The 17,343-nt window shown below is 48.8% G+C and overlaps 1 protein-coding gene across 8 annotated transcripts in view; it reads right to left on the minus strand.

Annotated features, from left to right (window-relative positions):
- Positions 1-17,343, minus strand: part of WHRN (whirlin) — an 82,452-nt gene that overhangs the window by 39,366 nt on the left and 25,743 nt on the right. For all 8 annotated transcript variants that reach the window (XM_057498974.1, XM_036915536.2, XM_036915535.2 and 5 more), the window contains one exon: positions 12,626-12,751. In XM_057498974.1, the coding sequence (XP_057354957.1) occupies positions 12,626-12,751 (126 nt within the window). The remainder of the gene's footprint in view (positions 1-12,625; positions 12,752-17,343) is intronic.

Genomic DNA, 17,343 nt, shown 5'->3' on the forward strand with positions numbered 1-17,343 from the left:
CTTCCTGAATAATAATCTGCACTTGACGGGGACCCTCCTGGTTCATACGCACTGTCAAGTGCCCAAGCACTGCCCAATATGGCTCTTGGCCTCTCTCAAAGCCTTTCTCGTGTACCCTGTCCCACAGCAGGGGCTGAGGACAGGCTCACTGACATAACTACTTCCCCTAAGAAGTGGGGAAACAGGCTGACCTCAGATCCAGCAAAGCATGCACATTCTTAGGGTGCAGGCATTGAACTTGGCATGGCCACATGTGAAGCCAGGAGGACAACTGACGACCCTCCAGCACCAGTCAGCTGCCACTCAGCTCCTGCAGCCACCTGGGAATGAAGGATTAGAAGGAAAGCCGGCAGCCAGCCTGCTGACTGTGTCCCTCCGGGCATCCGAGTGAACGCTCTCACCTTACCCAGTGACTGGATGAGCTGCTGCTGGGCTCCTGCTCTAACTGGCCTCCCTACAGGAGCTAAGCATTTCTCTCTTTGGCAGTAGTCTGCCTGGAAGCAATTACTGCCCTAGTAGGGGCCCCTTTAAAGGCCAGGTGGTAGGACTAAGCAACTCAAACGTCAGCAATTTACTAACCGCACATTCAGAGGCCAGGCCACCAACCCAGCTGAGAGAGTATTCTAAGGAAGGATGGAGAATGCCACACAGCCACGAGGAGAGGCTACAACAGTCACCCAGCATGTGCCAGGCTTCTCAGGAAAGAAATCCCCTCTTGCTCCTTGGGGAAGGTGATCTTCCTCAGTGTGGATTCATCGGCTACTTGGGTTTCAGATGCCATCACAGACCAGTTTCAGCCACCAGCATACACGTGGCTAATGGGAAATCACTCACATGATCAGAGCTCTCGTTCTGGGGTGCTTGTCATGTGCCAGGCACTGGGCTTTTCATGTCCTCACTCTCTGTGTCCTGACGGACGGAATACCTGATGGTGGTGGTATCATTGCTACCTTTTTGAGAGACCCTGGAAGCACAGCTCCTCCTCCACAGTCCCTGGGGGGAACCAAGATGCTGATCCTGAGGTTCACAGCTCGCAGACCCCTACCCAGGAGCGAGAGGACGCCACTCCACCTAAGGGGGGGGGGGGGCGGCGCCAAGGAAAAATTCTCTGAGAGGGAGGCAAAGCCAGTCCTCTCTGTTGGAGCTCAGCAGTCACATGGAAGTTGTTGTCCTTCCTCTTGCTGAAAAGGCCTGGGGGTTTTCGAGTCCCCCAAGCAATCAGGGGCTGCTCTGCCACCTATCCTTCCAAGAGGGCCCTGTGGGGCCAAGGCTGGCATACCAGCAAGGAACCGGAAGGAACAGCCTTGCGCTGATTCCATCCTAGAGGGGCATCGTGAGCCGGCCCCTTTGCCTGGGAGGCGGCCGGTAGTGACGGGGACTGGGTGTTAGAGGAGAGCGCCAGGCTTGCACCCTTGGCCAGCCCCTTCCCGGCATGTGACCTTGGGCAAATCACTCCCACTTTCTGAGCCTCATTTTTCTCACCCACAAACAGAACTAGTGCTCATTACCCTAACAGGGTTATACTGTAGATCAGATACAATTTTTTAAAGCTAGTGTATTTGGAATACTTGGCTTTGTATTAAGTGCTTCATAGGAATTCGCTGGCCACTTCTCCCAACATTCCTGGAGGTATTATCACCCAGCTTTACAGATGAGAAAACTGAGTTCAGGGACATAAAAGGACACAGCCAGTAATTCTGACTCTAAAGTGCCTGCATGTAACCACCATGGGACAAGGCCAGCTGGGTAATGGCAGCACAGTGCCTGGCACATAGTGGGTAGACGAAGCGGTTAGTATTCTTACTAGTTTCTTGCTAAAGCACAGCTTAAGTCAGAAATCTCATTTAAATAATTTTAAAGGTTGAGCTAGGCCCATGCTCTCAGGTAGGGATGGCACACATCCAGTTACCTGGGCCCCAGGTTCCCCCGCCTGCCCCACAGCAGACACTACTAGGCGATCCTTGGCTTTAGCTAAGTATTCTTTCTGGCAGAGCCCGGATGCAGCCACACCAATTGAGACAGTGCTGGCATGCAAGATACAGACACTTGCTGTCCTGGCAGTAGAAAGAGCACTGGGCTTGGGGGCAGAAAAACTTGGGCAAAGCCATTCCCAATGTAAAATAAAAACTGCGTTATCAGTCTGAGGCATCTGACCTCTGGGCTCAGCCATCCCCACTGGCAGCAGCGCACAGAGGTGAGCACACGGCTTCCGGCCTCCGAGAGCCCTGCACCTGAATCACAGGCATGCTACGGGGGAGCTGCCAAATCTCATGGAGCCTCAGGTTCTTCATTCACACAACGGGGATGATGGCAATCACTACCTCCTCAGAGCTATGGTGGGGACACAATAAGATGACTCAGAAAGCCCCTGGATGGGAAGGGGCCCGCTGTCAGTGGTCAATAAACAGTTGGTTTTGTGCTGTTATTATGTAGACTCCATAAATATCCTCTGTCCTGTGCTCCTCCCAGTTTGCCTGAGAACCACTTTGCACAGGGACGACCCCTTGAAGCTCTTTAAGAGCCCTGGGGTTGGTGGAGGAGAGGGTGTGAGGAGAGGGAAGAGGCGGGAACACGACTTCTGTGACCAACCACCAGACCTGTCTTAGTTCCAATCCCGGCTCCTCTGCCTACTAGCTGTGTGACTTTGGGCATGTTACTTAACCTCTCTGGGCCTCAGATGCCCATCTGTATAATGAGGGTGATACCAGTTCCTCCTCACCAGGCTGCTGGGAGTATTAAATGACTCCATGCAGGCAGAGCACTCACATGCAGCCTGAGCAGCACAGAGGGGGGACTCCCCAAATGCTGATGATTACTATTACTGTTGTCCATTAGAAACACTGGGAAACTGCTCTGCCCAAACTTCCTTCCTTCTGTTATTATTGTTCCTGATTGTCATCATCACTACCCTCACACTGCTGCACTTTTCTGCCACTGTCACGATGCTCTTACTTAAACATATTCTGAATGGCCAGAAGAACCCGAGTTCCAAATCCAAAAGCAGAATATGTGGAAACACTGGACTGATGGGGGTAATCTGCTGAGCGCAGAGAACCCAGTAGAAGCAGGGAGGGCTGAGCGCCTGGCAGCCAAGGGCCATTAATCTTTTTTTTCCATCACACAAATTCAGGGTTATTGGGTCTAATAGCTCCATCACTTCCTTGCTGTGTGACCTTGAGCAAGTGACAACCTCTCTGAGCCTCAGTTTGCTCATCTTTCAAATGCCTGTAAGGCGTCTACCTCAGGGATTGCTTAGGGATCCATTAAAGTGGAACACAAAATGTACTTAGCAAGGTGTGTGGTGCCTAGAATAATCACTCAGTGGATGTTTGCTGTCATCATTTCTCTCACCAACACTTAGCCAGTACATCACCTGGAACACCAGGGGTCTTTGCTGCCACTGTCTCTCACTCCCACCCTCCCCATTCAACACTATTTCCATGCAGAGCACACAAATTCAGGTGCTGCATCACACACACCTTGCTGTTCCCCGGGTTGCCAGCACCTGATGCCCACCCAAATGCACACAGCGCTCCAAGCAGAAAGACCTGTGGAACCTGGCACACCAAGGGTGGGTAACAGCCATGCCCTCAGCTACCCAGCCAACAAGGCTCTCTCCAAAGTCCACTTAAGAAGACTAAAGACGGGCACATTCAGGAGACATTGTCCTTTCCCTTTGTTAACTGACAGAAGAAAAGAGAACATTAAAAGTATTCAATCACGGCAACACAAAATGACCACAGCAAGAGGGCTAAATACATTTTTGCTACAACTTTGTGCTTCTGCTTTGAGAGGGCCCATCTCAATACTCCAAAGACACAACTACTTAGTCAAAATCTTATAAATCAGAGATGTCAGGTTCTGAACTGAAAAAGGAAGCAACTTTCTAAGAAGCTGACTGTTGGGTCATAAAAGGAACAGAACGAACAAGAAGGGTCCCTAAGACTGTGTGTACGAAGGCCAGATAGAAAAAGTTCATGTCAATTGCTGACGGCTGTCACGTCTCAAGGTTGGATAGGGGTAGGGCAGGGAGGAAGGACTGTCACTGCTACACGAGTCAGGGTATGGCCTGACTTTTCCACAACTGGCAAGTTTTATATTTATAATTAGAAAAAAAGTAAAAATTTCTTAAAATATGTATTACACTTGGCCAAGTTGGTATCTGCCAGGAGTATCCACTGTAAACTTATTTTTCTCCTTATAATTATAACATATTTTTGTAGAGATCCTTTCAAACTACCCACAAAAAAATCCCGTTTCTGCTTAAACTTCTGCCTATTTAATATCCATTTGTGTGTCATGCCTATGGCAATTATTACTATAATATAATGTTCTATGGTGATTTTTCTCTTCTCTTATTCCTTCTACATTTATTAATGGGAATTTTTCCTTAGGGAAGAGTTGTTGCTTCTCCCCATTTATTTAGTCATTTCTTTATGTAATTATATTAGTATGGACTCAGATGGTTATTTCCTTCTCCACTGGTCCCTGGGAGCTCTTTCTCGTGGCTCTGAATACATCTGATATGCTGACAGATTGTTTCATTGATTGGTTTTGTAGCACATCTTTACTTCCTGGTACCACAAGATACCCTAGGGTCATCTCGTACCTTCCCTGCCTTAGCCCCGGAACCACCACAAAGAGCCATGGTCTCTCTGTTTGGAGAACAGAAACCAAGCTGTGGGTGCAAGATGTACCCATTTGTATTGGGGTGTCCCTGCCTTTAGCCCTCACAACAGATAGAGTGGAAAACTGTATTTATGTGTACTAACTCACATATCTGTTTATTTCTGTATCTATTTCTATGCGTGTATACATATATTTTTTTCTTCTTTGTAATTGAGTCCATATTGAAACTTCTGACTATCCAACGCCCCAGGATTTAGTTTCCCCTCTCCTTACTTGAAACTTCTTCTGAGAGTGAGACCCTGGCTCTCTCTACATGAATTCCAGTTTTTCACTTTTTCAACCCTAGTGTACAAAGGAAGTTGTTTCACAATTCCTAACTCACAACCTTTTGAGAAAAAATACTGCCAACTGGAGTAGTGTCTGTTTAGTTTTTCCTGTGTTTTGCCTTATAGTATCAGTCAAAACAATGTTTTTCAAAATTACTTAGATCATCTCCTTTCTTCTCCATTCCCTTTCAGCGTGGTATGTGAATTTTTTGTAATACTGTTAGATTCCTTTGTCTTCATCCATCTTAGTCTGTACTCCATCTATCCTCCCACATCCTGGTTGATTTTTCAGAATTAACATACAGTAGAATTCACTCTGTGGTGTGACAACTGTATGAAGTCATGTGTTCACCACTATAGCTCCATACAAAACCATTTCCCTGCTCTTTTGCCCATTTTGAGAGTTCTTTATAAATTACTGATACAAGTCCTTTGTCAGAAATAATGACAGAAAATATTTTATTCTTCAACTCTGTGTCTTCTCTTTTCATTTTCTTATAAGTATCTTTTGCAGAGCAAAAGTTTTTCATTTTGATAAAGTCCACTTTGTCAAATTTTTTTATGGATCATGCTTTTCGTATTCTATCAAAAAACTCTTTGCCTGACCCAAGATCACACAGATTTTTCTCCTACATATTCCTCTAGAAATATTATAGCTTTATATTTTACTTTTAGGTCTATGGTGCCATGTTGAGTCAAGTTTCATATAAGGTGTGAGGTTTAGGTTGGGGTTCATTTGTTTGCATATTCATTTGAACATATTGAATTGTTTCAGTACCATTTGTTAAAAGGACTATCCTACCTGCACTCAAGTACCTTTGCACTTTTGCCAAAAATCGGTTAAGTATATTTGTGTAGGCTTATTTCTGGACTCTCTAGTCTATTCCCCTGATCTGTGTCTATCTTTCCATTACACTGACTGCCCTATCTTGCTTACTGTAGTTTATAAGAAGTCTAGAAATCAGAGAGTGAGTCCTCCAACAGTGCTCTTCTGCTTTAGAATTGTTTTGGCTTCTCTAGATTCTTTGGCTTTCCATTTAAAAAATTAGAATCAGCTTGCAAAAATCTAGAAAAAAAAAAGAGTATTGGGAATGGGATCGGGATTCCATTGAATCTAGGTCAGTTCAGGAGACATGACATCTTAATAATATTAAGTCTTCTATCCATGAACACACAGTATATCTTTCCATTTATTTAGGTCTTCTTTTGCTTTGTAGTTTTCAGCATACAAATACTGCACTTGTTTTGTTATTTACACCTAAGTATTCTTTGGTGTTACTCTAAACTGCAGTGTTTTTATTAAATTTGAATTTTTTTCATTGCCAGCATATAGAAATACAATTATTTTTGTATGCTGATTGTGTCTTTCCACTTCGCTGAACTTGTTTATTAGTTTAGGAGTTGTGTGGATTCTTTGATATTTTCTATATAGATGATCAGTCTCTGTAAATAGAGAGATATATTTCTTCTTTTCAGATCTGTATGCCTTTTCTTTCTTTTTACTGACTTATTGTGCTGACTACAACTTCTAGTATGATACTGAATAGGAGTGGTAAGGGAAGAATTTTTGCTTTATTTCAACCTTAGAAGAAAGCATTTAGTTTTCCACCATGAAATATGTTAGTTGTGGGTTTGTGGAAATGCCCTTCATCAGGTTGAGGATGTTCCCTTTGATTCCCAGTGTGCTGAGAATTTTTGTCATAAATGGACATTGAATTTTGTTAAGTGATCTTTCTGATCACACGGCTTTTCTCCTTTTGTCTATTAATAACATTGATTTGCAAATGTCCAATCAGCCTCACTTTCCTTGGATAAAACTCATTTATCCCTTTTCTAGATTGCTGGATTGGATTTGTTAATATTACACTGAGGATTTTTCCATCTGTGTCATGAAGGATAGTGGTCAGCAGTTTTCTTTTCTTGTAATGTATTTGTTTGGCATCACATAATGCTGGCCTCATAAAATGAACTGCGAAGTGTTGCCTCATCTTTTATTTTCAGGAAGAGTTTCCATAATCATTCTTCCTCAACTACTCAGGAGAGTTCATGACCAAAAGCATCTGGGCCTGAGATCTCTTTTTTGCATGGTTTTTAAATACAAATTCAATTTCTTTGATGCACCTGTAGGACTTTCAGGTTATCTGTTCTTCTTTCTTGAGTGTTAGTCTGGCTTCCAAGACATTGATCCATTCATCTAAGTTTGTAAGTAAGGTTTGTAATATGCGTTTATCTAAGACTTTTTAACTGTGAGGAATTATACAAATATTAGTACTCATTTTTGTCATCCTCATTAGGACTGCTGTAAAATCAGCCACAATCACAGATCAAAATGCTCCTTAAGAATCCTCATTAGGCAGGTAATATCCAGGAGCCCCTCCCCTTGCCACACCAAGAATAGGGAGAAAGCAGCCTTGGCGAGTTTATCAGCCTTGTTCTCTCCCAGCAGAACAGTTTGGGGGAAACGTGGGGACACAGTCAGCAGGCAAGGTCACGCTGCCTGATGAGGAAGGGCCTCTGGAGACCTGGACCACATCTCCATGATGCTCAGCCAGTTCTTCCCTCTCCCGCTGGCCCTCAGTCTCCCCGTGTGTAAAATGGGAGGCTGGAGGCTGGGGTATATGAGTGTAGAGGATATCAGGATATCCCTGCCATCGACCCTCCATCAGGGAAGAGCTGAAGGCAGCACCTAACACGCACAGGGCACCTGTGAGAAGCCACCCTCACTGCGGGCCATGGTCGCTGCTCAGCTCCTTCAGCTCGAAGCCAAGGGTCGCTGAGGGAAAGGGTCTGGTTGCTCTGGTCACAACCCAGGTGAATATAATAAAAAAAACACTAGGACTTCTTAGTGGGACTCATTCCTTTAAGCAAGAGTGCAGGCTCTGTGCTGTGCTCAGACCAGGCTGCAATGAAGTGGTAGTCAAGGCTGGAGCTCTGGATTCAGAAGGACCCGGTTCAGGGCCTGCCTTGGCCACAGTCACTCTTTGACTCAAGAAATCTTTCTGGAATACCTGCTGTGTGTCAGGTGCTGGCTTGGGTAGGGAGATACAGTGTGTAAAGAACACGCAGTTTTCTGCCCCATGTAGCCATGATCTGAGAGAAGAGACCGTCATTAAATAAATACTCCCAGTTTATGATCTGGAGTTCCTACCTCCCAGAGCTGTGGTGAGAGTTCAGAGATGACAGATGAAGATCACCTGCTACCTGCCTGGTGGAAGCTCAGCAAAGGGGTGTTGGCCTAGGCTCGGTCTAGAGAGGACGGGTCGGGAGAACAGACCTGGCAAGGGTCCATCTGAGGAGGGGTCGGTCCCTGCCCAGCTGGCTTCCGCACTGAAGCTGGCACACAGTGGGGCTCCCATGAAGCCCAGCATACATGACCCAGTCACTGAGACACTGAGTCTGCACCGAACACTCCACAGCTGGGGCCCTAGCCACAAGCAGCATAGCGATGACCCCCCAAAATGGGACACTCGTGGAACAGAAATGCTACTCCAATGAACCCCAGCCAGGATGGCAGCCTAGCTCCTACCAGCACCCTGGGGTGACCTCAGGGGTGAAGGCCATGGAATGGGGAAGGATCATGACAACCACACTGGGCTTCAGAAGCGTGGTGATTGCAGGAGCATGGAAAACCAAAGGTCCTTTGTTTCTTCTCTCTGCACTTTTTTTTTTTGACATTTGGTCAAGTTAGGGTACTAGTGAGGTGGCAGAACAAAGCACATAGCCTTTGGAGGGCCTGGAAGGCTAGGGCCCAGATCTCTGTGTGATCCTGCACAAGTTACTCCGCCTCTCTGAGCCTCAGATGCTCATCTATTAAATGGCAGTGCGAATGCCCACCACAGGACTATTGGGAGGATTAAATAAGAGTGTACCTAAAGTGTTTAGCACAGTGCCCAATTCATAAGAACTGGTTAATAAATAGCAACTGCTATCATTATTATTTTTGAATGCCAGTCAATCTGGCTGTCCTTGAACAAACAAGGCTTCACAGTCCATTCTTTAGTGGAGTTTAAAAATGGGAATGGACGGAGGCAGGTGCAAAGGAATAAGGGTGGCCTAAAGATAAATGCTGAAGGGAAGTCAGCCATACTGGGGGGGTGGGAGAGCTCCAATTGTACCTGGCCACCCCCAGGGCAAATGCTGGGAAGTGCCTGACCCCCTAAGAGCTCCTTCGCCTAGCAGTGTTGACTAGCTCCTCCCCAGGACTTACACAGGCCCTCAGGAGCTAAGCGAGTGGCAGGGAGGCAGGCAGAAGGCAGTATTTCCGCCCCAGGAGAGCTCTGCTTAGCAGCATGGAGCCCTATTTACAAATAAAGCCTGTTCTCGGCTCCACCACGCACAAAGCCAAGCCCCTTTATTCCATTTCAATGTCCCTAATTCTACGGAAAGTGCATTGGCAATAGATGGAATTCATCAGTCCTGGATGCCCGAGCGAGTGTAGGCAGGTGTTAGCATATTTGAGGGAACTTGGAGGGGAAAGTAAAATAGTGGCAGGGAATATAAAATGCTTTACTGCGGAGGAGACCAAAGACAGAAAGGACTGTACTGAAGGCCGTCATTTTATGAGCAAATAAAGCCTTTGACTGCCTGCAACTGAGAGGCAAACTAAAGTGACTAGGAAACTTCTACGGAATATTTTCCCTCTGCCTTGTTTGAAAATGGAAATGGCTTTATTGTTGCTGCTTTCGCGATTATTAAGGTAATACTTGCTCCATTCAGACACTTGCAGAAGGATGTAAAGAACAGTGAAAATCATCAGTAATCTTACCACCTCAAGATACATAAGCACTGTTGACATTTTGGTACATGTCCGTGTACATAGTTCTCCATGAACATTCCTACATACGTATATAATCTGAATGAGATTTGTTACATATGCAGTTTTGCAGTCTTGTTTCCTCTTCATAACAGACCATGGACATCCTTCCATAATACTAACGGCAGATCTCAAGCATCAGCTTTTCACAGCTGCACAGTCTTGGGTGAATTACACACCCTGGATGATCCAGCGCTGTTCACCTTGTCAGCATCATCCAGAACCTTCTCCCCGCCTGACTTTCTGCAGTCAGCCATACAGGATGGTCTTTGCATCCTGGATCACTTCTTTCCACCTCAGGGGCTTAGCCTTTGCATTCTTTCTGCCTGAAATTCTCATTTCCTCTTTCACATTATTCATTTTCTTTTCTCCTTTTAAATTTCAACTGAAATATTTCTTCTTCCAGGAAGTCTTCCCAGATATTCAACACAAGAGCCGGTCTCCCGTTATACACTCACATAGTTTGATGTGCTCACCATCTTGATATTTATCACAGTTGTAACTAAACGAACAGTTGTGCAATTTCTCCCTGGTCTTTCCCCTAGACAGTAAGCTCTTGGAGGTCAGATTCTATGCCCATCTTGCTCAGCTCAGAAGAGCACAGTGTCTGGTACACAGAGTGCTTAGTACATATTTGCTGATTAAATGGAAGGAAGGGAGGGGGTCCATCATGTACACCCACTGACTATATGTGATTCCCGCTTCCTTCGACACAACCTGCCAGCAGGTTAGCTGCTCCGGCATCTCTCTATGGATACACAACCTGTAGGTGAAGGAGAATGGAGTGTGTTCCTGGTGTCTGGGCACTGTCTGGCCTCTCAGGCTAGGAAAACGTGCATGTCTAGGAGAAAGCCTGGGAGATCATCTAGCCCAACTGTACAACTGCTTCTTGCCAAGCAGTGAGACTGAGGCCCTGAGGGGGGAATGGCCTCATGCCTGCCCTCACACAGCTCACCAATGGCAGTTTCTAGGGCTCCTGTCTTCCCCTAGACCAGGCAACCCCATGGAGATGTTCCCCCCGCATCTCCATGCACACAGCCCAGGAACCATCAGGCCTGGGTTCAAACCCAGCTCTGACATTAACAAGAATCTGACCTTTAACTCTGTGAACTTGAGTTTCTTCAGCTGTAAACTGGAGAGAATGACACCTGTGTTATCCCTGGGAGGTGCTGGAATGTAGTGGTTAAGAACATGGACTTAGAGGGTGTGGGTATGAACTCAAATCTAGCACTTCTCGGCTGGGTGACCTTGGGCAAGTTGTTTAACGTTGCTCCTGAATTTGCCACCTGTAGCACAGGGATGAGAATGTTCCTTTTTCATACACTGTTGTAAAAATTAGGTAAGACTGTGAAGCATCTGGCACAGTACCCGACACAGGAACTCCTCAGTAAGTGGATAACATGATAACAAAAGCTTCCACCAGCCGGCAGTGAGAGGAGAGACGCTCAGTCCTCTCAGGCCAGAACCTCACGTGTCATCTCTCACACACACTCCCTCTCCCTTGTCTTGTCATGGGTCAGTCAGAATGTATTCCCCTGCTAGCAAAACATGGAACCTGTTCACACACTTCCAGAAGATACTGCTTATGCCATCACACAACATGCCAAGAGGGACCCAGGGGACAGCTGCTCTCAGCTATCAGGAAGAGGAATAACTGGGCTTCTCATGCACAGCTGGTTTGTTTTCATTGTACTCATGTCGCTGACCTGCTTCATTTTTTGTGTTAGCTGCCAGGAAGCTCAGAGCCAAATCTGTGTCCTGCCTGTACTTGGGTTTGCAACCCACCCTCCCGCCCCCCACACCCAGCAAGTGCTTCGGTCCCTGGCCTTATATGTGGGCTGGTCACCCATCCAATCACCTCTGGTCAAACCACGTGACTCCTTCAGTGATGCCTCCTCCTTCCCCAGCCCCTTCACCCTTCAACCTCTCACATCCTGCAAGGTCTGGCTCAAATGCCATCTGTGCCTATGGTCACTCCACATCGCTGCTGCCTTGGCACCCTTGGCATCAGGATTTAACTCACTCACTGCCATTTATTTAGGTGAACTGTGTCCTGGGTCCAGGTCCTCATGCACGGTCTCCACCTCATTCACTGTTACCTCCCCTCAAAGCTCTGAGCAAGTTCCTGACAGCAGGGTGGTGCTATGTAGCAGTGAAGACCCTGTGCTTTGCAATTAAGGCCGCCTGGGCTCAAATCCTGCTCTGTAACCCATCACTGTGTAACCTTGGGCAAGTCTGTTTAATCTCTCTAGGTTTCCATTTCCCCAACTGGAAAATGTGGATAGTAACAATCTACCCCACAGGGTTGCCTGAGGATTCAATGTGATGGTATGTGTGACATCAATTATGAATCCCAGGCCTGCAGTTAGCACTCTTAAAAACAGGAGCTCACAATATTATTTTGATAATTGCTGGTTGCTCTGGATCGAGTGCCAGCCAGGAACTTCCCTGTGCAGCCCCAGCCCAGTTTGTACTCTCTCTCCTCTTCCTCTCCATGCACCGTAACAAACCTGAAGTCAGGGGCATTACAGGCCATCAGCAGGGTTTGCAAAACAGCAGCCACGGAAGAGCTTAGGCTGGCCTGCTGCCCAGTACCCTGTGGGAGGATGCCCAGCTCTGAGGACAGCTAGGAGAACTCAGGGCACGACAGGTGGGAGGACGATTCCTGCTGCTTGCTCTGAGCTATGAATTAGATGCACGAGGCTGGGACCAGTCCTCGAGGTGGGGTGCGGCTTACTCTGCTCAAGTCTGACCAAAGTTAGCCGCAGAGAACTCCACGATAGACTGTTCCCTCCTTCATCTCTACACACACACAGCCTGCGAACCCCATCCCCTCCTGAGGTAGTCGGCCTCTCACCTTCAGCCCGCTGCTTTCTGCTTCAGAGCCGGGGTCCACACCTGTGACATAAATGCCCAGGCCGTACTCCGCTCCCCCGCGGATTGTGAGGCCAAGGGACCGGCCATTCCCCAGCACCAGGTTCACCTGCAGGAGGAAGAGGAGACAGCATTTGAGTGCGGAAGGGTGACATGAACTCTGAGAAATACCCTGAAGGGCACACAGCTTTGGGTTTGCAGAATCCCCTGGAATATTCTGGATCCCCTGGGCCAGCTCTGCCTTCAACTTGCCTAGTGGACTTGGAGAAGTCTCTCTCCCTCCCTGGGCCACAGTTACAAGTGCAATAAAAGGAAGGTGCTGAAGGAGCTGACCTCTAGGCCCCGCTGCTGCTAACATCCTAGAGTGTCTACGCACTTCAGGTTTTCACATGTGCTTCACACCATGGGGACCACGCATCCCCTCTGCCTCCACTGGCCACCTTTCACCACATCCTCCAGCCAGGAAGCGCCCGTTCAGGCCCCGGGGTCTTGGCCCACACTCCCCTGCCTCCTTAGGATCAAGACTGAGTTCAGGCTTGGGGCCACCACCAACCCACCACCCCAGAGGCCTGGGTCTCCTGCCTCCCATAGATCGCTCACCAGTGGGAGGTCTCCCACCACCCCAAAGGTCTCCTGCTCTGTCACCCACCACAGAAGTGTTGCCTCGGCAGCCCTTCATTCTACAAACATAGGGAACACCCGCTAAGTGCAGACCAGGGGACCAGGAGACACCCAGACAGTCCTGCACCCGAGACAACGAGACAGAGGGTCTCGGCAGACCTTCACAGTACAGCGTGATCAGAATGTGATGGGGCAGCTCAAGGGCCATGTGGGCACAGGAAGGGGGCAATGGACCTGAATGGGGGCGGCGGGCCGGGCGGCGGGTTCCTGGAGAAAGTGATGTCTCAGATGAGATCTGGAGGGTGAGCAGGATCAACGAGGCAGGGGGAGAGGCTTCCCAGGGACCCGGGCAGCATGTGCCACTGCTCCGTGGCAGGGGAGCATGTCTTGCTCAGCACAGGCCGGTGGAGGTAAGTCAGTGTGGCCAGGGTGGGGAGTGCTGGGAGACAAGGGAGGATAAGCAGAAGGGGAGCAGGCTGGGGAGACCCTCAGAATCCACCAAGGAGCCTGCAGGAACCTGCAAGTTAGGTGTGCCTTGGGTATGAGAGGGAATTTATAGAAAAGAAGTGAGGCCAGAACAGCTGGAACTCACCCCAAAAGACAGAAAATGTCCTGCAAAGAGCTAAGACCCAAAGAGAACACAGTGTGACTGCCACAGACGGAGGGGTGGGGTGCCTGCAGGCATCAGGGGAGGGCAAGTGTCGGTAAGGGAAGACATCGACCAACTTTTTATTTCCAAAAAGTTATTCATCTAAGAGTTATCAAAAGCTGTGTGCTCATCATGGGAGAAGCCTTTTATATACAGTATCTTTAATTATTCAACCACCCTGGATAGAAGTGATGAAGAGGACAGACTCAAATCCAAACTGCCCAGGGGGCCCCTCGCTGTGTGACCCTGGGCAAGCTACTTAACCTCTCTGTGCTTCAACCTACTCACCTATAAAAGGAGAATGAAAATCATGTCTGCCTTATAAGGTTACTGCGGAAAGGATAAAATTAAGAGACAAATGTACACTAGTCTCCAGCCCACAGTGAATGCACTATAAATGTCAGCTCTTGTGCGTCCCATCTGGCACAGACAAGACCAGACAAGACCACAGCTGACTCCTGCCAGCTAGCAGACCACTGTCAGCAGAGAGCCTGACAGACAGACAGTGACGCTCCAGGGTTTGGTTCAAAGACTGCAGACTCTGTGGCACGTCAGGGAGGCACATCCCTGGGGCACAGGGCTGCCCAGTGAGGTGGCCCAGCTTCCGCTAGGCCAGCACCAGCTCCTCACACAGGATGACCATATTAGGAAGGAGAGCACCCACGAGGCCCACGGAACTCTTGGGGGGCCTTGCAAGCAGTCATCCCGAAGTGTGAGAGAGACAGAGGATCTGCAAACCACAGGCCCTGAGGGGGAAACAACCCAGCTGCCTCGATCTGCCCTCCCTGCCCCAGTACAGCTTCAAGGCTGGGAAAGGTGTGAAGTGACCCGGCTCCACCCTGGTGTCTCTCCCGTGAAGGTGTGTGTCTCTGAGCGGTGACAGCGTGGCGGTTATGCGGGCAGGTTCTGGAGCGAGGCCGTTCAAGTTTAATCCTGGCAATACACTTGCTGGGGGTTATCCTGGGCAAGGTACCTTCCCTCTCTGTGCCTTGGGGTTCTTGTGGATAAACAAACAGGGTTTATTACAATAGCAAATAAAGTGGGGAAAGCAACCACACCCGCATTAAAGGGTTGTGGTGAGAGACAAACAGGTCCATATGTTTGGAGCATTTAGACACGAGAAGACCAGACAAGACCACAGCTGACTCCTGTCAGGCACAGGAGGCACTCAGGAAACACTGGCTATTGTTATCCTCTTGGAAATGACCCTCTGGAGCAAGCCACTGGGCTGAACTTGCGAGTGTAACCTGGGAAGGATGACGAGGCCCTCCTCAGAAATAACGAACATGGGCTGCTCCAAAGGCTGGGACGGGCCGTGCACGTGAGCTGGCGCTGGTGTTCTGTCCAAACCCTAACCGAGCCCCAAGTCTGACCACGCCCTGTGCTGGGCACAGATTCAGAGGAAGGGGAGCAGCAGAGGGTCCCCTCTGAAGATCCTTCAAGAGAGAGTGGGCATCTTAAGACAGTGGTGGTTATTGGGTGGGGGGACTCCTACCTGGGGAGGTCAGTGAGGCTGGCTGAGGCCAGAGTGGGCCGCTCTGTTCTGGAACCTCCACCAGGCCCGGCAGGCCTTCAGGGCCTGGAAGAAGCCAGATCTGACCTGGGTCTACACACCGAGGCTCCAGCCCAGTACCCTGGGTGACGGGGGGTCAGGCGCTCGCCCTCTCCCACTGGGTCTCTCCAGCCCCAAGGCACAAAGATTCTGGGCGGAGGGGGCTGAGAGGAGCCCAGGAACAAACAGATGGCAGTGGCGGTCTGCAGCAGCCCCCTCAGAATGCCAAGAAGGAAAACAAACCTCCCCGCCACCGCTCCATAAACCCTTTCCATGGGAATAAAACGGAATCTTTATCACAGGCCTGTAATAACAGCCCTATCACCCACAGGGAAATCTGCCTCCAGCGCTTGCTGGAATTCAACCAGCATTGGGCAGGCAACAAAATTCACCTCTGGGAAATGACACTAAGCTGTAAGAAGCAGCCGGCACGGTGCAAAGAATACCACCCCCACTAATCACATGAACAATAACTAATGAATACTAACTAATAACTAATGAGTAATAATTCATTAGCCACTAACCGTGTTTCCTAAATCCCAGTCACTGTGGTTCAGCACTTCACAGGCACTACCTCATTTAATCCTGTCTCCTCCTGTCTGCTTTGTTATTATTATCCCCATTTTCCAGATGAGGAAACTGAGGCAGGAGGTATGAAATGATGTGGCCAAGGTCACACAGCCAGCAGCTGGTGAGCCCGGGCGTTTAAACAGCATACTGCACTGCCTCCCACGGGCCTCAGTTCAAATCCTGAGCCTGCCCTTTACTCCTGGGCAATCGTGGGGCAAGGCCCATCACTTCTTCTCAACTTGTTTCCCCCCAGTAAATGGAGAATCTCACAACCTACCTAAGCCTGCCACACACCCTACCTCTGCCTGCCACTCACCAGCTGTGTGTCCTGGGCAGTTCACTCAGCTTTTCTGTGACTCCACCTCTCATCTGGAAAATGGGAATATTTACCTGCAAATACTTTATAGGTTTGGCTGAACAGTCAAATGATTCCAGGAAGCCACACTGTTACCTGAAGACTAAAGTGCATAGGTAAACAGGGGGGTTGGGGTTCCACGGCTCTGGTTGCTGGTGGTCATTACCCAGGTAATAATCCCTCTCCAATAAAAAGGGGTGACAAAAACCGAATGGGAGCAACAACAGAAGCAGGGGAAAGAATATTTCTGACAACGCCTCCCTGCATTTCTGCGGATGGCCCACCTGCACCCCACTCACAGCAGTGCCTCCTCTCTCAGACTAAGGGGACGTCCCCTGAAGCCCGGATGCTCATCTCCTCCACTAGAAGACCTCCGGAAGGCTTTCCCTGTCTGCCTGCTCTCTGGCCACAAGCCCACCCCGTATGCAGGTTCAAAGCACCCTCCATTTCACACCATTTACAAGGAATGAGCTCACCCTCTGCCCCCAGCTCATGAACAATCTCACCCTGAAAATCCACGCAGAGAAAAGGCTGGGCTGCCAGAACACAGGAACTTCCCCTGGAGGCTCATTTTCCACCTTTGAAGCTCACCTGGACTAGAACCAGAAATATGATTACTGGCTCCAGGAGCTCTTTTTGTTTTGGCTATTACTTCAACCAGTCCCCCTCCTCTTGAAAATGAGCTTTGCTCCCCTTCTTCTTCACAACCTCGTGAAGGTTTTTGCTTACCTGGGGTCCATTTCACCCCCCTTCTCTCGCCAACCAGGAGAACACTCAGGGAGCCCACCGCTGCCTACAGGAAACAGTGCCTTATACACACACACTCCGAGCCCACCTTCCCAGCCCTGAGGGGCTGCTCTCCAACCCCGTTTCATAAATGACACCAACTGGAGGTCCCAAGACCCACTTTGCCCCTTCCAACCTTCCTGCCATCGTCATGCTGTTCCCTCTGGA

The sequence above is a fragment of the Manis pentadactyla genome, chromosome 3, assembly GCF_030020395.1.
Source record: "Manis pentadactyla isolate mManPen7 chromosome 3, mManPen7.hap1, whole genome shotgun sequence".
Lineage (NCBI taxonomy): Eukaryota > Metazoa > Chordata > Mammalia > Pholidota > Manidae > Manis > Manis pentadactyla.